Genomic DNA, 26,024 nt, shown 5'->3' with positions numbered 1-26,024 from the left:
GTTATGAATTTTTTTAAATTTTTGTGTTGGAACCGCTGGATGAGGAGACTACTACAGCTTGTGAGTCATATGCGTACAACAGTATAAAGAAAATGTAAAAGAAAATTCAGCATATTTTCACTTTTTTCGCATAATAAAAGAGCACTTGACTTGCCTCTTTCTAAAGGCAGGGGGAATAATATTACCCATAACATTTGTCGGTAACGAGTCAGGGGAATGTGTACTTTTTTCAAAAGATGGAATTTTGTGAAATTCTCTTTATATTTTCCTTATATTGTTGTACGCATGTGACATCGTACACTGCAGTAGTCTTCTCATCCAGCGGTTACTGCACAAAAACTTCAAAAAATCATAACTTTTGAACGGATTGTCCAATTTTCCTCAAACTTTCACTGATGTGTTCTACTAATATTGCTACATTCTGTCAATCCTTATGTTTATGAAGGTGAACTTGTCCTTTAATTGGCGAGCTTATTCTTGTCATTGCAAATGGGTCATGATTCTACGTTACGTTGTAATCCTGCATAAGAGCCATAGTGCAGCACTCCTATTTGCTTGACGACCACAATACACATGCACACAAACAAATAGGCCTATTTACTGTATTGATATTGATTTTTCCCGTATTATGCATGCTATATGAATAAAGGTTGAAACATCAGTAAATGGTGACGCTACTAAGTGGGTTACTCACATACGACCTGGCAAGATAAACCTATTGTCGCCAATTAATCGATCTTCGCAACTGGGAAAGACGGCTATTCCTACCTTTGTTTTCTATTGATCAAAAATAATCGATGAACCGGTTTACAACGGGTGTTAATTAGGTTTGTTTACACGATATTCTATGTAGGTGAATGAGCATCCATTCATCATTTGAAATGTTTTGCATTTTGCTAACACACATTCACGAAGACAAGTTTGCTCGTTAATAATGGTGACAAGAATCAAGGACTAATCCATAAGCCAGTTCGTAATTAGCTCATGGGCACATTTTCAAAAATAACCTTGTCTTCGTTTTTTTTTTTTCTCAGTCGTTATAAAAGGCACTTCCCGGGGGCACTTTACTCGTTGTCAAAGTGACATAGTGCTTAAGTCCGACCTAACACTTCATGGAATTGGTATGTTCAAACAAAATATGAACTTGCGTGGACCAGGTGACAAAAAAGTCCGTCAATTAACATTTGAGAAATCGTCTGTTTCATTACTACAGCTGTACACATTCAATGCATTTACAATCGATACTATCATATATATATATATATATATATATATATATATATATATATATATATATATATATATTTGCCAAATACAAGGTTTAAAGAAAATATTGCGATAGGACATACACTGAAGGCCAGCTACCTTTATTCACTGCTTGAGACGGAAGGATGAACTTCTTATGGGGACATACTGTGAAATCTCACTTTGAAAGGGGTACACAAGCATACACACACACACACACACACACACACACACATGCTGCAAAGTCGATGCTCTATTATTGGATTAAGAGGTGCAAAAGCAATGTGCGAAGGATAAACTTTGTACTGGACCAGTCCATTAATTGAGGCCGTCGGTCATCGGAAGTGTATTACAGTCATGAGAATGGTATTACTCCAAGTGTATAACACTGACGTCATAATAATGATATATACTGACAAGCTTAGGAAAGTCTTTTCGCAATGTGTTCAAATGGTCGACTTTGTGAAAACTCTCAAGTTTAACAGTATTAAGATGATTTCACGCTGTGGTGTGGCTTTTCACGTAGTAATGTTCCGTTTCACACTGCGAATTAATGATTCCTCATGTGTTCATACTGTGGGGCACTGTGTTCTTTCTAGTAGGGAAGGTACAACTATATCAGAAACAATAATATGTTTTGTATAGTGTTTAGACTGTATTGGAATAATAATCTGCGTTAGATTCGCTTTGGAAACATAATCCTCAACCCTTATGAAATTATACCATATTTCACTGCTCTGTTAACTAAAGAAGAAAAAGTATCATCTTTTGGAGAACTTTGAGATCACATTAAATAAGTCGGTGATGAGCTTCACGGCAGCAGCAACAGAATCTGATGATCTTGCGTTATATTCGTTTGCTTCAGAGAAAATGGAAGAGCCACAGAGAAAGAGCTAATCTGTATAAATTATTGAATGTTTGTGGATAGGGCAAATAAGAGCTTGACTTCCCTTCGCAACACTCCAACCTGACCCAGGTTTCCAGGTATCTGTGGACGTACATGTTGCACAAACAGATCCTAATCAAATTACAGGTCGCCTTCGATGTACAGATCACGAGCAATTTTCTTGTTGTTGTCACTGCTTTCAAGCTACATTACCCAGCCCTTTTCAGTGAAGCTAGGTCTCGAAAGAGGGCGCGCCACAGTTAGGCGGTTGTTGCCACGATTGCACGCATCTTAGCAGCTTCAGTATCGCATTGTCTGCGTATCCGGGCAATTACCCCGAGAGGGCAATTACCCCCCGGCTAAATACTGGTTAGTGGTAAGCTTAGAGTAACGATTAGGGTTAGGGTTAGGGTTAGGGTTAGGAGTTTGAGTTAGGGATAGGATTAGGTTCAGGATTAGGATTAGGATTAGGGCCAGGGGAAGGGTGCGGGGTAATTGCCCAGGGGGTAATTGCCCTAGACCCCATTGTCTGATTGTCTCTTTACCAGGATCCCTTCCATTCACTTCCAACTGACTTCAATCGACTCACAATTTTTCCAATATTATGGTTTACAGTGAAACGCTAATATCATGGTGTAGACACCCGCGATTTCTGAATGACGTTTTGACGTAATCATAATTATTGTAGCCCATGTCTATCTCTAAAATACATATTATTGCGGACCATGATTGAATTCAAACCTTTGTTTGTGGGAAATAATCTTTGATTATAGTCTTGGTTGTATGGATGTTACAAATTTTAAGAATTTACATGTACAAACAGCTTTACATCATCCCTTAGAGGTGCTGGAAAACAAAGAAACCAACAATAAAACTAAAATGTGTGATAACTCTATCTTCAAAAATATTTCTTGTTATGCAATGAGTGTAGTGTCATTGAAAATATTTTATCTTTTTCTCTATTAATGATGACCTTACCTTTATATTTAAATAAAAAACTAAAAATGGCATGCATCTGTTTTTGCATTCAAACTCTTGCTCTTTGTAAAATCATGTGCCAAAATCTGGCCATTTCAAGAGCAAGACGCAACTGTCGCTATCCACACATACTTATGACAGATTACTATGCATCTCCAAACTACTCAGATTTACCTTCACATGTAAGACCATCTCGCTACACACACACACACACACACACACACACACACACACACACACACACACACACACACACACACACACACACACACACACACACACACACACACACACACACACACACACACACACACACACACACACACACACACACACCACTCCTTTTTCATCCCATTAGGCAGGGAAGACAAAGCTTGCAGTTCGTTGACACAAGGGAGTAGGCATATAATTATCATGACTGAAGGAATTATCACAAAACTCAAACACAGAATGAGACAAAAATGAAATGGATTACTCATACATGAATTTATATCATTATCTATTACAGTTCTTATATCTTGCACATGTATATCAGGTGAATTACATTTAAAATATAATTGTAAATATTTCTGCTAATTAGCAAAAATAATTGATTTCATAATTGATTTCTGTTCCCCACAAAATAATGAGTTCTCACTTCATAGAAGCAGTGTTCACCGTTGCCAGTGTATATAAGTGTCCATATCACATGTATAATTACTGTACAATGTATCAAAATATCAATATTAATGCTTCTGTGTGCAATATCCTGTGCATACATATTTGCTGCACATCTGAAAACACACACAGACACACAAATGTGTACACTTCAAGTACAGCATTCATGGAGGCCAACAGCCGTGTGACTTTCAGAGCAATTTGCAAAAAAAGGCGTGACCATTCTCACCTCTTCAGAAAGGAGATGAAAATCAGTTTAACCCTAACTAGGCCGGGGGGGGGGGGGGGGCCTCCGAGGCCCCCCCCCCCCCCCCCTCGACGTTCCGCGCGATGTATCCCAATCGCAAAAAGCTATCGCCGCGACGTTTCATGACTTTTTTCTTTCGAGTCTCGCGCATCTTTTGGCACCAAATTTGCGACGCCCGGGCGCGCGGTTCCGAAGTTACGCATAAATATGTTCATGCATGTCAGACCAAAAATTGCTCAAAAACGTGAATTTGTGTACAATTTCAATGCAAACTGTGCTTACAGGCAAATTTCATAAAAGCATGATTATTTTGGTGTTTTATTGATTAAAATCAATGAATAACATATTTTCATGTTCGGAGCAATGTCGCGGACAAATTACATCGAAGAAACAATGAAAAACATAAAGTTGAAAAAACAAGGAAATACATAAGAAATTCAAAAAACAATAAAATACTTAAGAATTTTGTCTGATATCACAATCTTTTTTATTACATTTGCTAAGGACACTACAAAGAATATTTACACAAAAAATGTGCCTACTTTGAGCTTTATTTTGTGATTTATACCAAATAGTCTGATTTCACGCATCATTATGCATAAATTAGCATAAATGATAATTTTTTGAAAAATTAACTTCAAGATATTTTAGATTACATCATAGGCAATGTGTGTGCCAATTTTCGTCGCGATCGCGCGGTCGACGGCCGAGATCTGGAGGGGGGGGGGGGGGCCTGGGAGCCCCCCCCCCCCCCCCCCCCCCCCCCCCCCCCGGCTCTATCAACTACCTTAATAGCCCGGCCTAGTTAGGGTTAAAGAGTGTCTGATAGTACCCTTAACTAGATAATGGCTCCTTGGGAAGATGCCGAGTTAATATTAAGCGATGTAAGGGACTTGGTACATTGTACATGTACATGTACTTTAACTAATGTAGATTATCATTCATCCAGTCGAAGTGTAACTCCTCAGTTCCCATTCCAGTTTTGTGATTTGTAACAATTTTGGAGTTACAGGTTGTACATGTACTTTACTTTCAGAACTTTTGATATGTCACCCATGCATACCAACTGTAGAATTTGTGCGGTCCGTGTTGATGGCTAACAGGCCCATAGATAATTGATTTGGATGAGTCAATAGGGGGAAATAATCTAGTGGTTGTAATGTACAATTCTGCAATCATCACTGTAATCACTTACATGCGAACAAAAGGGGGCGCTAGACCACAGTGGTGGTGAGCTACATTAGCCCGACTTTTCTCCTCCTTGGGCAGAGGAAAAAGTCCATTTGGGTAGGAAGTAAGGTGAGGGGGATACATTGTAAAATTACGGGATAAAGCAAGTTTATTTTTTGATTTACTATCAACACCTTTGATGGAAACTTGACTTAAATCACACTATGTGATGCATTATTTCCTTGACTTTAAGCAGGAGTTCTATAATCACAGCAGTGTCAATGATTACTTGGCATCACTGGTCCAACATTAATCACTGCAACAGTTAGAATGCATCGCATCAGTGCATTACAATTACTTATTAACCCGTTGAGGACGGTTTGATTTTGCTATAACGTGCATTTCCCATAGACACCTGCCCGAGTATACTCGGGACTCGTCCTCAACAGGCTAAAAGGGATCGTATAGTTTTGGTTGAGACCTAATTTCAGGTTTCTAACATTGTTTGGTGAGATAATGAGAAACCTCTTATGAAATATGAAAGAGCTTGTAATTCTAGGAATTCAACGTTTATTTGATGAAAATTGGTTTTGAAATGGCTGAGATATCCAAAACAGAGTGATTCTAATAAGTGTGGGACCCACACTTTATTACGATCACTTTGTTTTACTTTGTTTTTGGATGTTTCAGTCATTCCAAACCCGATTTTCATCAAATAAACTTTGAATTCCTCTTAAGATGGTATGCTATGTACTATTTCATAAGTGTTTTCTTGGTATCTCGCAAAAAGCTAAGAGCCCAATTTTCATCTCCACCAATACTGTACTATCCCTTTAAATTGGCAATTATTCCTGGTCTTGTATCATGTTTATACTATTGCTTTTGTTGTCAAATATGTTGCACCTATGTAAGCATACTTTTACGACAGGTCTATGAACATGATCAAGCTCCCTATTTTTGGTACTTGATTAATTCCTCTTTAAATTATCCACTTTGAATATCAAAATCTACACAATGATTACATCACCAGATCAATCAGGATGAAAATGAAAGTCATCATACAACCAATCACTGGCTTATATTACAACATTACAACAAGACATCATAGGGCAGTGTTTGGGAATGTTGAATATTGACTTAAAAGAAACTAGTGTACATTAGACCTCTGTGCCACACATCATATTATTACCTGACCGACCAAACAAACAAACCATCTGAATTTCTCAGTTTTGAACTGTTACCACTGGAAGTACTGAGCTAATATTCTTCAGGAAAAATGACATACAGAACACAAACTAAAATGGTCTTATAAACAACATCAAACACCTCAATCAACATCCTCTCTCTCTCACTCTCTCTCTCTCTTCACACACATGCACACACAAAACGAAATGAAAGATAAAGACTAACATAGTGCAATGAATGCATGAGATGTAAAGGAATTTTTTTTTTTTTAAGTTATGTGTACATGCATACCAGTAATTTTGTGGCAGCATTGGGTCATGTATTGCTCAAAGCAGTGTTTGAGGTTTCACTCAGTGAACATCCTTTATCCATTTAGTCATGGCAAGCACATAAAAAACAGTCTACAATACTTATCCACAAACAATTACTGTGCACTCATGTTATAATGAACACAGTTATAACCATTTTGTTGTAACAATGAAGTAAAATTCAGGTCCCAAAATCTGTGTATATTTATATATATATATTTCTTTATTGTTCCGCTATATGAATTTTTGATATGACAAAAGAAAACTAGCAGTCCTGTGGACTTTTTGGTAATAGCAGTCACCCGTACTAAAATGTCCATACATAGAAAATAAAATCAATCCTATGGAATCATTTTTATCATCAGATAACATCAGGCCTGCGAAGCAACAACTGAACAACATGGCTGACATATAATGAAAGCATGAAAATCACATCTTTCACTGCAATAATTCGGCAGATTGATCGCCTCTCCAGACACAACCAACTGACAGGAAGACGTATGATATCCTGCCCTACTAAAGTCATCAAGATTGTGTCTGTAAACCACCTTGTCACTACATCAGAAATCAAGACTTCTGCCAAAGGAAATGCTTTTACACACCCTCAGTAATGAAACAGAGTGATTTTTCCTCAGATATCACTTGTAACACTGTTCAGTGAGGAAGAATTGAGACATTTAGTTTTGTTGTTGTTGTTGTTCTGGCGATGTGGAGGGTGAAGTTTGACTGCATGATGCAATCTCATCGACTGTAGTCCCATACATACCCAGAGATGTACTCTTTATCTTAACTCATGATTTTGGAGACACACCAAACTGTTCACTGAAATAAACAATGACAGCTACTGACCAGGTCTTACAATGAATGAATGAATCAAACAAACAAACAACAAACGGACAGACAGACAATCAAACAAACAAAAGAGGATTAGGGATTTCCTCGAAGATCTTGATGTGGAGGCATCATCTTCCATATCAAACATGCGGAGAACCAGTGTGGTGATTATGTAACCTGACTGGCACAGCACACTTTGCACTGCGACCACAAGCATCACAAAATGTGGTCTGTTCAGGCTGACTGCTAATATCATGTTGAGTTGTAAAGTTCCACTGAATGCGAAGGTACTGCATAGAACTGCCTCCGTCAATGTGGATGGGAAGTCTCTAAATGGAATGTTGTCTATTCCGATTGCGATTTTGTGAAGTTCGATGCCATCTCTTCCAACACCGTCATCAGTTTTTCCTCCTCTTGTTCAGAAGAGTGGGTCCAGGTGAAGGTTAGATGCTTTGCTTGAGGCTTGCGATCTGAAACATGATGATGTAAACAAATCAGTATATACAAATGTAAGTACAGTTCTAATGAAAAACACCAAACACTTTAAACTCATTGCTGCAATATTGAACTGCAAGCATTAGTAACAATATTTATGAATTACACTGTGCTTTCTTCATAGAAAAATAGTAAGAAACATAAATATTGAAAAAAAACAAAGAAGACACAATGTTTCATTCAGTGTGTTTTAGAACAGTGTGAAATAGATTGCTTATGATATACAGTGTATATCATAAGCAATCTTTTTCACACTGTTCTAAAACATACTGAATACCTACCATTTCTTCTCTTAACTCTTAACGTGCCATGGTCGCCGAACAGCGACCTTAGTCCTGATGTGCCATGGTCGCCAATCGGCGACTAAGAAGAGCGCGAAAAACATTGGTCATTTAAGTTCTTGTGGTACCAAAATGCATTACAACAAGAAAATGCCACTTATATGTACTGGTAGCTGATTAGCATCGCCATCATTTCCACTAAAAATATGAGTATACTTACATTGGAAAATTTTGAGTAAATGTGTGATTTTTCAGCTAGATGTATTTTTTTCGCGTCGGGAAAATCCGCAGAGAGCACACCCTCTGCGAGTTGTGTATAGATCAAATTTCTCACTGATAAACCATGCGTGTGTATGCTACTGAATCTGTGTGTGTTGTCTATGCGTTTCCACTCGCATTGTTCTGCTTGGGCGCTCTCCGGCGGGAGCGGCTTTCATTTTGTCCCTCAAAGAGAGTCAAGCTTTCGTTCGTCAGTCAAGTATTTCATCCTTTTGTCTTGGACAGTGAACTTCACTAATCGTCCCCACGCTAGTATAAAAGAAGAACACGCTTTTGTTCTTGTCTATGCACATGTACAGTGGACAGAAAGTAGACCTGTAAACCAAGGAATTGCGCAAACACAAACTCCTCGCGGACAAGGCCTGCCGATTTCAATAGAGTACGCCTGGTCGTAGTAGAGACAAAAGAAAGATTAGAGGTGCTTCCTTCTCATGTGGACAAAAGGCACTCTTCCAGGACTGGACCCAGGATTTACTTGAGTTTCAAATACAGGATCGGGGACTAAAGGACACAGATTTGGGAATGCATTACCGAGGCAGAAAATGAAATTGAAAAGACAAATTGAACTGCCAATATCTTTGGAATTATACAACTCTAGAAGACAAATTTGTTATCATTTGAAAGAGGAAATGTAGCTCTAAAACTTTCTCACAGAGTCAAGGGAGCGTTCTATTGAAGTAAAATCACGACTGACTCTTTCTTTCCATACTACACAAAAATTTGTAATAATTGTTTAATGATATCGATTATTTCTGCAATATTTCAGGTACAGATAGATATTACAGCAAAGTGACTACATGACACGAAAGAACAATCATTTCTTGATATTTGTTGTGTAGAACTCAATTCAAAACAGTCAATAGTTTCAAAGATATATAACAGTTTTAAATTATATTGTCAATCCAGTTCGCAAACTTTCTGGCGTTGGGTAAAAACGTCTGGCACGTTAGGGGTTTTGGGTCTGGCACATTATGAGTTAATCACTGAGAAAAGAGACATGTTGCAGTGCCAAAGTATGCTACTATCAATCCAAAAAGATTATGGACATAAGCTGATATTACGTAGCAACAACATTTAAATAAGTTACCCCATTATTGTCGCACATACCTAGATAAAACCCCCCACTCTTCTCCTCCTGAACACTGCTTGCCAGACACAGCCACACCAGGGTGTCCGCCCCTTGCTCCGGGGTCCTCAGGCGGTTCTTCATGCGCTCGTAGAAGTCAGGCATGGAGGTGCGCACCGCCGGAGTGTCTGCCCAGCCAGGGTGCATGGAGAAGAACTTGATCTCTGGGTGCCTCTTAGCCCACTGTTCTGTCATAATCACCTGCTGTCTCTGTGATGTTTAGGAGCAGGGGTGGGGAGGAACATGACGAAAGAACATTGAGAGCAGAAAAAAAAATACATTGTTGGTATGTAAGTAGAATAATCTACATCAATGTATAAATAACCCTTTTTTTGTTCATAATTGTTCATTTGTAATAATATGCAAAGTGTTAATCACTCAATCAGTTACAGGGATGTGTTGAGGCAACTATCATTCTTCATGCCTTCTGGTGGAGCCGGGCAAAGTGTTCTTTTGATTTCCTAATAAGAATATTTTTGCTCCAGAAAAATCCAGATATACATGTAATCATGTTGCCCTTATGTTACACACACACACACACACACATACACACACACACATATTATGCACACTCACACACAATATTCAATTCAATCTTATATTTCCGATTCAATATATAAATATACAAAACTACATGTGAATATGAGCAAATTGTACAAAAAGTGAGTTTAAAAACAATGGAAACATCAACAAAACAAGGCGAGATTATGATAAAGACAAAAGAATAAAAACCACATGGGGAAAACAGATATCACAGGTACAAAAAGAACAGAAACTCATTAACATTGTGTGTTTGGTTGATCGGAAAATGGTATGCGCGTAGAAAGCCAGAATAGGTTTGTTATGTTGCACATACCCCGCATTATAATCATTTTAAAATCACTTTAAAAAAAAAGAAAAAGATTAAACACCATAATACAAATAGAAGAAAGACCAATATACCCATTTATACATGTATATCAATACTTACTAATCAATGTTTTTTGTACTGTCTTTTGAAAATATTATTAAACCGTGTTTAATAATATTGAACTATTCATTCATTGCAATAGTTTAGAACAGGCTATTTGTACTACTAACAATGTACAGCTTATGAACTCTTATATTTACTGTATGATCACAGTTCTTAAGAGCTAACTAATATGGGTTTGTATGTGTTCAACATCCATTCCTTTAGGCCTATGATTCTAAGTTGCATACCTTTTGGCCAGCATAGACAGCTGTCCCCTCAAAAGTTGACACCTTCTTGTTCTGAAGGTCATTCAAATTTAGCTTCTGTGTGTACATTCCACCTGATGAAACTGTTATCTGTGAAATAAATAACAGATATTATCACTTTAATTTGCAGTCCATCACATCAGTCACATTCAGCATAGCTGCATTGATAATGTTCTAACATAAATCTGACATCAATTACTTACTTCTCAACTCTTCATGCGCCATGGTGTAAACCCCCTGTGTAATCAACATCTGTCATGTGTTACACTCCAATGATTGAAATCTGTTTCTTTTGGTCCTCATTATGGTAAGCAATATCAAAAAATTCATGTTAACTCGGGAGACATCACAGACATGGACTCTTTTCAAAGGAAAGTGGCAAAATATGTTTGTCTTTCCAAAGGCAAACTGTAATTTTCACACAGCTAAACCAATGGTCTTTGTTGCTGCAATACTGCATACGCCAAATATTTTGCAAGGTTTTTATTTTCGTGAATGGCAGGGCCCTCTGGTAGAGCAGTGGCAACACTGAGGAGGCTACCCTGGATAAATAAGACCTTATCATTATTATTATTAATTTTGCGAGTCAGGTGCTAGTCGCAAATTTAATGACACTCAAAAATATTGACTCTGATAGCTATATGACTATGATGTGCACGAATAGATATTTTTACATTCCTCCGTTCAGTACTGTACTCCATGATCGCAAATTTAACCACTTGAGAAATCGTAAGGAAGTCCCGATTCGTGAAAATTTAGACTCGCTAAATATATGGCATATACAGTAATACATGTCTTACCACTCTTGCATTCTCCACTTGCTGGAGGAGAGGAATGAGCTGTGAGGTGAGGATGTAGGTGCCCAGGGTGTTGGTGGCAAAGTTCACCTCATAGCCAGCAGCTGTCTCCTGCCTTGTGTTCACCATGCATCCCGCATTATTGACCTTTGAACCCAAACAGGAAGTGGTGAGAAGGAAAATATTTGTTGTTGCTTTTTTCTGCTTAGTAGACAATTTCAAAACATTAGTGTATTTCAAGAAAGGGTTCCTTTGTAGCTGCTGGAAATTTTGGAGCATTGTGTTCACAATGCATTTTGCATTATTGACCTTTGAACCCAAACAGGAAGTGGTGAGAAGGAAATCAACATTTTCACTCTGAAGAAAGTATGAGAAGACCATTGTACATGTATCATATGGATTGGCCCCTTTTGTGGCTGCTGGACTTTGGGGAGCTTTGCTTGTCCACGAAAAAAAAGCCCCTTCTCCCATTCTGGCATGTTTATAGATCACAGAAAAAAAACCAAAAACAAACTTATTCGTCTTATAAACTTTGGATAGTGCTCCTACAGTGTCATACGAGTCTCCTTCATCATCATCATCATCATTGCATGATGGCATTGATGTAGTGGCGACACGACAGCTGCTCCTGCAACAGTTGCTCCGGTCGTATTTTCTCCAAGGACTTAGGGTTAGGACTAGGGGTGTGATAGGGTTTTGTAGGTTTAGTTTGTCATTGGAGTAAATGTCATGGCACCAGATGAAGTATACAGTGTGTGCATCCACTTGGAGAGATATTCTTTTTTTCCCTGAGAGATCAAATAAATGGTATTTTTAGACATTGCACTGGAACAAAAGCAATCCATAAGGTCTAATAATACATTAAACGTCACTGAATGGAAAGCAAGTCTTTCCACAGTGTGGGTGATAGTAGTTTCAGTTAAGTTTTGCTTTGGCTCAGTTTTTTTTTTTTATTATTATTTTTTTTTTTTATGGGGGTGAGGGAGGAATAATACAAGGCTACTGGCAGCAAAGACATGTGTTAAGCCTGATATACCTAAAGGCACTGCAGAAATAGAAGTTAACAATGACTACCAAACTGACATTGAAATGACAGGGATGCATAATTTTTTATTCATCTAGCAGCACAACTATAAAACCCACACTGCTGTGTTGCTCCGAAAATGTGAGACGAGACAATACTCACGACAACGTGCAGCTGCTTGCCACTATTGACAAACTCCTTGGCGAAGTCTGCTACCTTCTGCGAGTCTGACATGTCTACTATGTGAAGATGCACATCCTGGAATGTAAAAATATTCAGTGCATACAAAAAATGAATGTATTTATAGCATATCTTTGCTGTGGTGACAAGACCTTGTATCTGAAATTTTGGCGAAAATGACTTTTTTGGCTTAATGGTCAAATAATGGGTCAAGTGATGTCTTGGCCAAATTCCAACTGTCTTACTCCAAAAATGAAGCCACCACGACATGTCAAAGGAGAGGCTTTCCCATTCACTACAGTGCTTTGGCCGCCATGTTTTTGTGCTCTCCTGAACATTTGACATTTTGTAGATACGAGGTCTTGTCACCCCAGCGATGATAATGTTCAGCAGATGTTTATACATCAAGAAAAACCACTGAAAACTAATTGTCAGAGAGCAATGACTAAAATTGATGAACTTCCTATTATGCTGATAATACAGTGCCTGATTTTGCAAACAGTAGATGGCATTTGGCATTTACAGGATTACACTCTAATCATGTAAAATTTGAAAACTGCATCACTCCACAAACCCAAACAAAATCATAAGTGGAAATGAAGTTTGATTAAGCCATTTACTGGACGATTATCTTTTAGGTTAACTCTTTATGTGCCATAGTATAAACCCGCTTGTGTGCCATTCTGAGACTGCAACGTAGTCATCCTTTGGGAATATGTTTTGTTCTTCAAATCAATGCAACTTTTATGGATTTTTGTTACCCCGGAACATGTTAGGGGCAAAGACGTACAGAAAATACCAAGCTTTCCTTTGATGTATAAATTGCATGACAAATCTATGATTACTTTTCTTTCAAATGACCAGTAGCTACATTATCATAGGTGACCCTGCACCACAAAACAAACAAAAAGTCGCCAGACATGAAATTTTAGTTAAGAGCATATTCTGAAAGAGCAGACTTTAAGCTTTAAAATGATGTATAACTCAAATCAAATGGACTCTCCTAATTTATCTAAATATTGGAAAGAAAGCACACACTCAGGAAAAGTGTGAACTGAGAATAGAGGCTCTGAAGTACAGTGTCTATTCAAGCGCTTAATTTTTACCAAGCCGTGCTGGCTGTGTGATGAATGCATGGGACAAAAAAAAAGCAACACAAAACAGGATGTAAACCACTGGAGTAACAACAATGAAGGGATTATCATACAACTGTATCAAACTGAAATTGAGCAAGCCTTATTAACACACTCTGTCCTTAATTAATGCCGACTTTCAAAGCAGTAGCATCATCCTTTCAAAAGTTATAGGAGTTGAAAATGAAGAGTGTGTACAAGGTTTTTAGGAAATGAAAAGGGGACTCTAAAGATACAGTTAATCACACTATTCTGCCAAAAATAATTTCGAGATAAACTGCTAGAAAACACACTTTCCTGCCCGTTTTATGATCCCAAATTTTAGCATAATGTAGAAGAAGACTTGCTCTTCCAGAAAATATGAAAAAGTCAAGATCGGCTCGGTTGACCCATTTCACCTATTTTCAGTCCTCACACAAAATCAGTGTGTCCGACTTTTTGTTCGTTTTGTGATACACAGTCACATAGAGACATGACTTTTGCCCACAAAACAGAGATAAAAACTAAGAATTTACTCGCAAATCAAGTAAGAAACACAACTTGATAGTCGATCAGCACATAAAATACAAGATACATGTGACAGGAATGGGATTGCCAGAGATGATTTCATTGTACCGGCAGGGGCATTTGGCGATTTATTGATTGGTTTGGGCGGGTTTATGCGTTTGAGCTGAATATGTGAAGTAGGCACACCGTCGACTGAGTCGGACGTGCGAACATGGCACATAAAGAGTTAATGCATCAATTTTCTTTGGTTGTCCACCAATTTCATGCCCAACAAACTCATTAAGGTCTATCAGTAAAATTTAACAGAATGATTACATTTCAAACCGACTATATTTTCAAGAAATAACTATACTAGTAAGCATTTGCAAAGCCCTGTACAGACTTCATCTAGATATGCCAAAGGGCAGAGGATAACAGTGCATAGTCAAATCACAAGATAAACTAAAACAAGAAGTGCACAAGGCAAAACAAACGCAAACGGAACAAAAGAGGTACATCATCTCTTGGAGAATGCTTAAATCAACACATTCAAAAGAAATCTCAGAGAGAAATTTCGGGCAAGTAAGATAAATGATTTTAGCCCAGATGAAGTTTTCAACTGTCCATGTACTCCAGCTGCACAAAGCCTTCCACATAGAGCTTCCCACACAGAAATTGATCATCTTTATCGGTGCAGAGGGGCAAATAAGTTTGGTATGATTTTAAGCCCACTTCCAAGGCATGCTTTCCATGGTTTGATCAAATATTATATGTGATCTATTTATCACATGAAGATTTGAACAAAATAATGTGATTCAAGATTTGGGTTGAAAGTTTCCCAAGAGAAGGACTTTGTTTTAAATACAAACCTCATTTCCTGTGGTTTCTGCGATCTCTTTCCTGGCCTCCTCTCCTCGCTCCTGGTTCCGACACACCATGTGTACAGTGCCACCTTAAGGTATGATTCAGCCAATAAGAAACGAGAAACACTGATCACATGACACCAATATTACAAGGGTCACATAACAATGCTGCACACTAGTACAGGAATACCCTAAGATTTCAATAAAGATATTCATAGTGCATACTTTGTTCATCTTGGCACAACATGTCATCCATGTCCATGAATTAAGCCAAGCACTTGAGCTGAGATATTTTGATTTTTCACTCCAAACACAAGATACTTTGTACCTCTATTTACAAGGACTTTATTCACAAGGAAAATGAATGTTCTAACGACGACAAATCTGATCTCAGTAATGGATTTCATAAAGAGTTTATTCATTAATATTGGACGGGTTACTGTTCTTGAAATGAGTTTTCCGTTAATTCAAGGGATATGTCATAATACAGTCACATCTGGATCATAGGAAAAAAATCAGCATGCACACATAACCTATATTTCTAGAATCCCTAAACATAATTGTACATTTGATAAGCTTATAGCCTCAGAATTTCTTCACACATTCAAAGTCAAATTTGCACTGTGCATATGTCTTAAATTACTCCCTAGTGTTACTATGGACTATATCCTATTTTGTATGCTCTGGATATTTGGCATGTGATTTTGATAGATTGCATAAGTCTTGCTCACATCATGTGAATCATAATTGATATGGTACCTCTTTTCTCTCCACCAAATAATGAAAGTTGGCATGAATTTCATCAAACCATATAATAATCGAGACAAAAAAATTGGTAGAAACTGGAGTTCAAAAGATACAATCATACACATACCATCATGAATCCATACTCCCCTCTCTTGTCTTTGTCATACAGTATACATGCTATGAAAAGCCCACAAAACATTTCTGAACGTTGAGACATACAGCTTACCTCTCTGAGCCACAGCGAGGGCAGTGCTCTTCCCAATACCACTGTTGGCACCGGTGATGAGGAACGACTTGCCGGCGACGTTGATTTCGAGGGCAGTCTGATCGAAGGACTTGGCTGCACGTTCGTAGCCACTCCTGAGCGAAAGGAAGAGAGAGAGAGATAGAGCATAGCATCAAGAAATTACCCTTCCTCCTAAAAACTTTCAAATACTATTACTAGTTTCAACTGGAAAGTCTCTTGTTTGGTGTGACAAAGTTCTAGCAAATTCTTCTCCATTGTAAGATATGCAGCTACATGTAACTTTAGATGTACTAATTTGATGGTGACAAGACAAAGATAATTTCTGCGGAAAATACTTTAATACCGTAACTATGCACAGCCCTGTTGCTGTACACAACGCCTTGTGTACAGCGACAGGGCTGTGTATACTAAGTAGTTATTAATACATTGTACCTATGCCCTCTATGGGTTTTCAATGTAATATGGTAAACAGATGAAGTATATGTGTCATGATTGGTTAGATTGCATCATGTAATCGTGTGAAAGTTTTGGTACGGTGCACAGCCATGCCCTACCAGGTACTATGACAAAATGCTTTACAGCATACCTGAGCTTCAATTGTCTATGCAGCAATACATGGTGGGGGGGGGGGGGGGGGAGGGGGAGATATAGGGCAAAGCCTATATTTGCTCTTTCCGCATATGCATGGGACACAGAAAGAATGCCATTTATGGATCATAAACATTCGATTTTTTACCCAAATTTCTGGAGTTTTCACTATCATCCTTCAAATATGACTGTGTGAATTACCCTGTTACAGTTTACATTCTGGACAGATACAACCCTCTGAATCTCTCTATTAGATTTATGGTGAGAACTATGATATTTGAATTGGACCTTTGTACATTATTGCTGTTTGCCTGAGGTACACAATACCTGGTACTTAAGTCAGGGCTGTGTAGACCTTCTATTGGGGACTTTTATTCAGTAGGTAATAGGTCTGTACATGTGTATTGCGTGGTTAAATGACATTTGCTCCTGCAACAATTGCTCCCAAGATATATACTAGCATTCTGCACATTACGACAAACATAACTTCTGCCCACAGTCATAACTCTTACCCTAATCCTCACACAAAACTAAACCTATTTCAAACCCTATGACAACCCTAACCCTAGGTCCTGAGAGAAAATAAGACTGGAGCAATTGTCTCAGGAGCAAATCATGGCGTTGTCACCATATTATTGCGTTCAAGTTCATATCAACAAAATAATACATTGATTGAAAATCATGACTTAAGAATGCTTCTGTGAATGTATCATGGGTACATTTGTTTCAGTACTTGTAGTGTGAAGCATACAGACAACATGAAAAGTACATGTAGAGATGTTTTCAAAAAGAATTTTAACACTACTCATTAGCAGCATTTATTCATCTTAACTCTTGATGTTTCATGGTGTAAACCCCCTGTGTGCCACATTATTCTGAGACAGCAAGGAATACTTTGTGAAAGCATTCTGTTTTTCAAATCTATGCAACTTTTTATACATTTTGCTACCCTGGACATGTCATGAGCAAAGTTGTAGAGAAAATGCCAAGTTTTGCTTTGATATAAATTGTATGACAAATCTGTGACTGAAATTCTTTCAAATGACCAGTAACTACATTATTGTAGAGACATGACTTTTACACACAAAACAGTGCAAGAAACTTAGAATTTACTCACAAATCCAGTACTTAGGGGACACCTCTTGATGGTCACCACCACAGAAAATGCAAGCTACATGTGACAGGAATGGAATTGTGAGAAACACTTTCACTGTACTGTGGTGTTTGGCGATGTACATGTATCAATCAGTTGGCTGGTTTGGGCATTTGAGCAGAATATGCAAACTTGGCATGCTGTCGACTTGAGTTGGGCGTGCAAACATGGCACATAATGAGTTAAGCATTCTCAAAGTTCTACAATTTATCCACTCACCTGCAAAATTCCCGCAGTCCCTTCACAACGAAAACTGAGCTTCGATACAGAGACATGATTTGGGCCTTGTCACTGTGTGGGTCTCAGTAATGCAGCAAGCTGAAAATCAATTCAGTGACCTGTGTGTGAATGTAATGTGAAAAGAATATAAGGTAATACCAATACAAGCATACAAAGATTATAAGCAGTACAGTTTGCGATGCAGTAGATCAAGGGCAATAGGGATAGAGGGCAATAAGATGCAATGAAGACCTGCCAAGTCTTATGCATTTTTGTGGGGCGTTAAGTACACTGTAGGTGTGTGACTCATGCCTTGCTTTGGGGGTCTTTCTCATACTCACATGCCTGACACAAAACACAACCCCCCCCCCCAAAAAAAAAAAACAACAACAACAACAACAACAACAACAAAAAACAAAAAAAAAAACCCAAAAAAAAAAAAAAAAAAACCAAACCACAAAAAGCCCCCAGCAAAACAAGTGAATATGGATAATTATGGATTTTTGACATTTTTTTTTCCATCTGAATAAGTAAAAACATTTTATTTAGTGTGCACAAGATTGTATGATAATGATACAGCCACTGAAAGAAAAAAAGTTAAATCTACAAAAAAAAAAAGATTTTTCATTTTCCTTATTTAAATATTAAAGTTAAGAATAGTAAGTGTGCACATAAGTGTGTGGTACAGCCTTAAAACAGGGCTAGAGCTCCTTTCCGTGGCATGGGAAGGTGACAATTCACTCCCACACCCACAGCCTGATAAAGCCAAAGCCAAAGACTCTCAAACTCCAACCACTCCCTGCACAACACAAACCTATCATGAATCCAAATCCACAAGATTAAACATGCAGAATCATTATTAAATTGGACGGTCAGTATAATCCAGCCTACACAGAACTATGATGAGATACGTCACCCCCAAAGTTACCGTGTCACATCCTGCTGGTATTGTGGTATTAAGTATTCTAAAGTTGTTTTGTTCCACAACCATGTCCACGGAAGAGGAAAAGCTTGGAATGCACAACCGAACATCATAAAACAGAACTAAAATTCTGATACAGTCCTGTACATTCAATTAAAGACGTGCTCCATCCAGCATCACCTCCGTCTCGATAAGCCGCACATCACATGGCTTACATTAACCCCGTCGCGGGGCGCTGTAACACACAGGTACGGTACGTATTTGTCCGTATGGGGTCGCTGCTGCGGTTAGGCTTACATACATCATAGTGCTGGGTATCCAGAGTTTTTCTTTTCTCTCAGCAAACTCAACCAGATAAAGTCATGCTTTGAACGAGACGTAGAGGATAAAAAGGCCTGCAAAGGAAGCTCAGCTCATCCTTTGATGCAAATGCTACGCACCGCGGCCCCAACCCATGCCCCAGTCCCTCCGGTACACACCCAACCGGCCCGCGCCTGCACCCGCACCACCAAACCCCACAGAAGACCTACCTCGCTCGCGCATCGGTGGGGCATAAAGCTGTGGCGACGAAGTGATCTAGGTTTTCAGGCCTAAGTACAATGCAGTTTCTCTTACCATGCAGCCGTGAATTATCTCGTCAGATAATGAGCGATCTGGAATGATTACAGAGGTCTTGTGGTCTGAATCTTTCGTAGATTTCTGTCGACGACGTCGAGAACAATGAGAGAAAGCTTCTTGAAGGCTCAAAAGAGGCGTACACAGCACAGTCGACAACCTTCAGAGGTACATAGGTTGCGTAATGAACTGTAAAAATTAGTCTTAGATCAAGGCGCTAATCTCTACCCTTGTTGAGGAAGTTGATACGAGGTTAGGTGGTATGACGATTAGTAGAGTACACATGTATTGTGCACGTGCATTTGTTTATCATTGCGTGCTAGTCTCGAAGGGCGCTGATTCAAGGCTAGTTATGTTTACGATTGTTCATTTTCATAGGATGGTGATTGGTTCAAGCAAAATTTATCAACAGCCAATGACAAGGACTGATGATAACAAAGTTCGCCTACAGTTCCATAAACGCCTTATTGGGTTAAAAAAATGAAATGTGAAATAAAATCACATGAATTGATATTGAATGCTTTTTTTTGGTGTATAACCCTGGCATATTAGTTTGATGTGTATCATTTACCATGATTATAGTTATGAAGTTATGTATTATATTTCCATTACAAAAGTGCGTGCACGGAGTAAGAAGAAATGACAAACCATGGTTTAATAGCACGCTTAGAAAAATGTGTAAAAAGAAGTATTTATTTTATCGTAAGTATCTCAGGAATCGTACTGCCGCCAATGAACAGAAATTTAAACATTATAGGAATTTAGTTAAGGAACTATACGTAAAAGAAAGGGTGAATATTATTACAGGAAATTTAGTTGTGTGCGTGGGAATTTAAAGAAAACATGGTCTCTTATTAATGATGTAATGAATAAACAAAGGCAGAATAATCATATCGAATCGTTGCAAGTCAATGATCATTTTATCGACTCTGCAGAGTCTGTAGCAACACATTCTAATGAGTATTTTTGTGCAATAGGAAGAAATATTGTATCAGAAGTGCCTAATTCATCTGCTTCTGTTTACACTTACCTGCGCAATACTTATAGCCAATCTGTGTTTTTTAAGCCTATTACTATATCCGAAATGTTAACTATTGTAAATGATTTGAAAGTAAATAAGAGTCCTGGTGATGACGATATTCAAGTCAATGTATTCAAGAAATCAATGTGTTTTATAATGGAACCCTTGTGTGCAATACTAAATTCATCTCTGGAAAGTGGGATATTCCCACGACAACTTAAAGTAGCAAAAGTAATTCCAGTTTTTAAGAAGGGGGGCAAACACCAGCTACAAAATTATAGGCCGATATCGTTGTTGTCAGTTTTTATTAAATTGTTTGAAAAATTAGTTTATGCTCGATTGATATCATTTATTGACAGCAATGATATTTTGTATCATCAGCAGTTTGGGTTTAGACATGGTTATTCTACGTATATGGCGTTACTTGAATTTATGGAAAAAATATCAAATGCATTTGAGAATCATGAATTTTTGGTAGGAACATTTTTAGATTTAACAAAAGCATTTGATTGTATAGATCATAGAATACTTATCATGAAATTGGAATACTATGGAATAAGAGGAAATGTTTTGAACTGGTTTAAAAGTTATTCATCAAATCGTACACAATATACAGTTGTAAATAATACAAAATCAGAGTTGTACCATGTGAATACAGGCGTTCCACAAGGTTCTGTACTGGGTCCTCTTCTCTTTTTGCGATTTGTTAATGATTTGCAGTTTGTAAGCCCTAATTTGTATTCTATATTATTTGCAGATGACACAAACTTATTTTTCTCAGGCCAGGATGTGCATGAAGTTAACAATAAGATTAATTCAGAAATGCAGAAAGTGTATTCGTGGTTTACTGCAAATCGTTTGGTTTTGAATATTGATAAAACATGTTATATGGTATTTAAGACAAAGAATAAGGTAATAGATGAAGATGTTTTACAAATATATATAGGTAATGTCAAAATCAAGCAAGTCAATAGAGTAAAATTTCTTGGTGTTACAATTGATGATGGTTTAACATGGAAAGGTCATTTTGATGATATTTGTATCAAAATAAGTAGAATTGTTGGTGTCATGAATTATCTAAAACATATATTTCCTTTAAAGATTCTTTTGACCATGTACCACACAATGATTTCCCCACATTTAACGTATTGTGCAATAATATGGGGTCACAGTTCGTTATATTCACTGAATCGTGTTTTGATGTTACAAAAGCGTGCAATAAGAATACTCTGTAATGTAAATCCGTTTGCACACACTGCAGTTCTGTTTAAGAAATTGAAAATTTTGAAAATTGATCAAATTTTGCAATTACAAGTGGCTACACATATATTTTCATACTTTAAAGGTATCTTACCTGTCACGTTCCATAATTCGTTTACCCCAAATAGTGCAATCCATGCCTACAACACTAGACGTGCCAACGAGATTATGTTTACCTTTTTACAGATATAAGTTCTCAAAGACTACAATTAGATACACTGGAGCAAAATGCTGGAATGAGTTACCAACTTTTATTAAAGAGAGTCCAACACTGTCATCTTTTAAACGTCAATACAAAACGTTTTTAATCCAAAGTGCAATTGAGTAATTATTGTAATAATTTTGCCACTTTTTCTCACTTTTTATTGTTGTGGTGTTTCTTTGTTGTTTTTGTTCGTTAATGTATATTTGATGGAAATTGCGTCCTATTTACTGTTTGTAAGGGAATCGGCCTCGATAGGCTTCATACGGCCTTTACTGATCCCTCACGTGCTATGTATGTACTTCTGTTTTATTGTGAACGTGATGTTTTCTTTTTAGCATGTGAAATAAATTTGAATTTGAATTTGAAAAGTTATTATTATGACTAGTCCTACATGTATTCAAAACATGGCTTGCACCAAAGTTTCAATGCATGCGTCTTCTTTAGGGTTTCGGACAAAGGTTTGCACTAAAATCTCTTCTTTTTATCTTTTGTGAACCAACACGTACGCACAAAATTCTTCTATTTATGATTTCCTTCAAAAAAAAGAAGGAAACAAAACATGTCGATAGTTCGTGTGTTTGTTTGCTTTATTTCTTTTTTTTTGCATTCATCCTTGAAAAACATGAACACAAATACGGCGATAAAATGACTTTCAAATTGACATGAATGAACATGATCTAAAAACAGTTGATTGTCTAAAGCTTACAATTTGTAGGTTAACGGTTAAGGGGCGTAATAGTTGATAGAAAAATCATGTCGACCTCATTTCATCTTGCCTATAACCACAACAGCATCAACAGCAACGAAAGAAAAATACAAGAGATTGCCATCTGAGTACAAACCTTACTAATGATATGTGATATGGCAGTGGCCTCGAAACAAAATTAATGAAAACATTTCAAGGAAATCCTTAGTCGAAATGACAAAAAAAAAAGGAGAATGTGCATGTGAATGTGTGGCCCCACTAATCCTTACACTTTTCCCGTTGTTGTTGATTTTTACGGTAAATTAATTCGAGATCGTGTTCCACCTTCCTAAAACTTCAAAATCCATTGTTTCTGTTCAAAAAGTATTATGAATGAGTTTGGTTCTGCATTTATGGTACACATATTGTACACTGCATTTCTTCTTTCTACTTCATCCCTCTCCTTTAAGCGCAAAGAGACACCACGGTAGTGATATGCGCTATATAAGCACTGTGTTATATATATATATATATATATATATATATATATATATATATATATTGAAAGAGTAGACATCAGATGTTATTACCAACATTAAACAGCACATGCTGTCGAAATTTGAGATGTATACTCATTGTGTCATGCTTGAGGAAAAAAAAAATGCTAAAATGTAGCTACAATTGCACCATCAGGGGGTCAAACGATGGATGATAAAACAACAGTATACCGAAAGGGAACTCCAGACTAGATAAAAGTTAGTCTGAAAAAAAAAAAACAACAGATAAGACATGACAAACACGGTAGTGAAAATTTGCTCAAAATTGGAGTAAATGTAGACCCTAATAAGGTTTTTTTTTCGAAGTTTTACAGATGCGTTAATTTTTGTCCAACAAGTCTTGAACAGTCTGATGATGGAAATATGGAAGTGAGTGAGCTTATGATACTATCACTTCACAGTCTCCTATTGACCGTGTACCAAAAATAGCAAAAGACTCCATTTCCTTGTCTGAAAGTATAAAGCATTGTGTTATTTCTGGTCGAATAACATCGAATGGATAATGATCAGTCAGATACATCAGGATTTTGTACATGGGGCAGGATTGCGTTTGATAAAAAACAGGAAATTTCATCATAATTCTTATATGTATACACAAATATTTTATGGCATATTGTGACGAGATAGCATCATCAATAATTGATGCAAATCGGGAATTATTCAAATTTTGCATATTCATATTAACTGTTCAAAAATTGTTTCATGAAAATTAGCGAAACTCTATAATGTTATAACTTCCTTTGATAGTTTTCATCCGATCTTCATTAATCTAATTTTCACTGTCGTACTCAGAAAATCATACTCTTTCTTTTTAGTCTTATTATAATTTGTCCCGGATTTCCCTTAAAAAAAACAAAAACAAAAACAATCAGTCAACATTTCGTTTTACTGACCACCTCCTAAAAAAAAAAAAAATCACTCTTGTCACTTTGACTCATTTGTGTGCTCACTACGTATGACTTAAAGGGGAAATCCAGTCCAAGTATAAGTTAGTCTGATAAGAAAGAGTAAAATACAAGGAGCTCAACAATAAAATTTTGATCGAAATCGGGTGAAAAATAAGGGAAGTTATGACATTTCAAAGTTTCGCCAATTTTCAGGAGACCGTTCTTGAACGGTCAATACATGAATATGCAAATGAAAAAGTGAGCATGTCATTCCCTCACAACTTGCCATAAGTTTTTACATAAAATTTTGAAATCTCCAGTTTTTCATTCAAACGCAATTATACCCGAGGCTAAAATCTTGGTATATCTAATTGATCACTATTCTGAAGTCATTCAACCAGGAAAAGTATCATGTTTCAGACTTCAACGGGAACATTGAACTTTCGTCATTTTTTGGTATGATACACGACCAATAGTGTGAGGGTATGACATGGTTAGCTCACTCATTTGCATATTCATATAAATTGTACAAAAACTGTTTTGCAGAAATTAAAAAAACTTCAAAATGTCATAACCTCCTTATTTTTCATCCAATTTTAGTCAAAATTTACTGTCGAACTCGTAAGATTTTACTCTTTTTTAATCAGACTAACTTATTATTTGGACTGGATTTCCCCTTTAACAACACATTCTCATTTTTATTCAGAAGTCAGCCAATAAGCTAGTCCATAATAATCCTTATTGTCTGCAATGATCTCTGGAATCACATTGAGACTTTTTATGTTTAACAGTGAATTAATATTTCAGGAGAGCAGTTGAAAACAGGTAAGCGAGTGGGTATTTACATGTAAAGCTTAGTACTGCATGAAAGTGTCAAAACTTGTAATTTTAGTTGAAAAGAATACACATTCAGCTGTACATCCTGATATACACCTGGTTCATACGTGAATGCTATACTTAAAACATAGATTTACGGAGACCTATCCACTTTTAAAGTATCTTTGAATTTATACATAATACATATTACATATTACATAATACAATTTGCTGCCAATATGCGATTAACTGTCCTTGCGCCGCCCAGGCATGTTCTGGTTAAGTCCATTGCTGTCACTATACCTAATTATATATATATATATATATATATATATATATATATATATATATATATAGTCCATTGCTGTCAATATATAATTATATATATATATATATATATGTATGTATATATATATATATATATATATGTATATATATATATATGTATATATATATATATATATATAATACATGCAATATATGTACTATATACATAATCAATGTTCTCATCAAGGATACTAATTAAACCCTCATTGTTTGGAAAGTATTCAATTATCCTGACATGAATCATCTTTCTGATTAAAGGACAAGTTCACCTTCATAGACATGTGTGTTGAGTGAATGCAGCAATATTAGTGGAACACATCAATGAGAGTTTGAGGAAAATCGGACAATCCGTTCAAAAGTTATGAATTTGTGAAGTTTCTGCT

The 26,024-nt window shown here is 36.9% G+C and overlaps 1 protein-coding gene across 1 annotated transcript; it reads right to left on the bottom strand.

Moving 5' to 3' along the window:
* Positions 1-7,754: 7,754 nt before the first annotated feature.
* Positions 7,755-20,015, bottom strand: LOC139715422 (dehydrogenase/reductase SDR family member 12-like). The gene is made up of 9 exons (XM_071626996.1): positions 19,884-20,015; positions 18,347-18,465; positions 16,366-16,499; positions 15,399-15,481; positions 12,893-12,988; positions 11,710-11,853; positions 10,892-10,999; positions 9,673-9,901; positions 7,755-7,980 (listed from the first exon to the last, which is right to left on the bottom strand). Exons 2-9 carry the CDS (start codon positions 18,400-18,402, stop codon positions 7,856-7,858), a joined length of 975 nt encoding a protein of 324 aa, XP_071483097.1. The 5' UTR covers positions 18,403-18,465; positions 19,884-20,015; the 3' UTR covers positions 7,755-7,855.
* Between the last annotated feature and the right edge of the window lie 6,009 nt (positions 20,016-26,024).

The sequence above is a fragment of the Diadema antillarum genome, unplaced genomic scaffold, assembly GCF_040938485.1.
Source record: "Diadema antillarum isolate AM-2024a unplaced genomic scaffold, OU_Dant_1.0 scf00000048, whole genome shotgun sequence".
NCBI classification, from domain to species: Eukaryota; Metazoa; Echinodermata; class Echinoidea; order Diadematoida; family Diadematidae; genus Diadema; species Diadema antillarum.
Note: the sequence above shows the minus strand (reverse complement) of the source record. Positions and strands in the feature narration are given on the sequence as shown.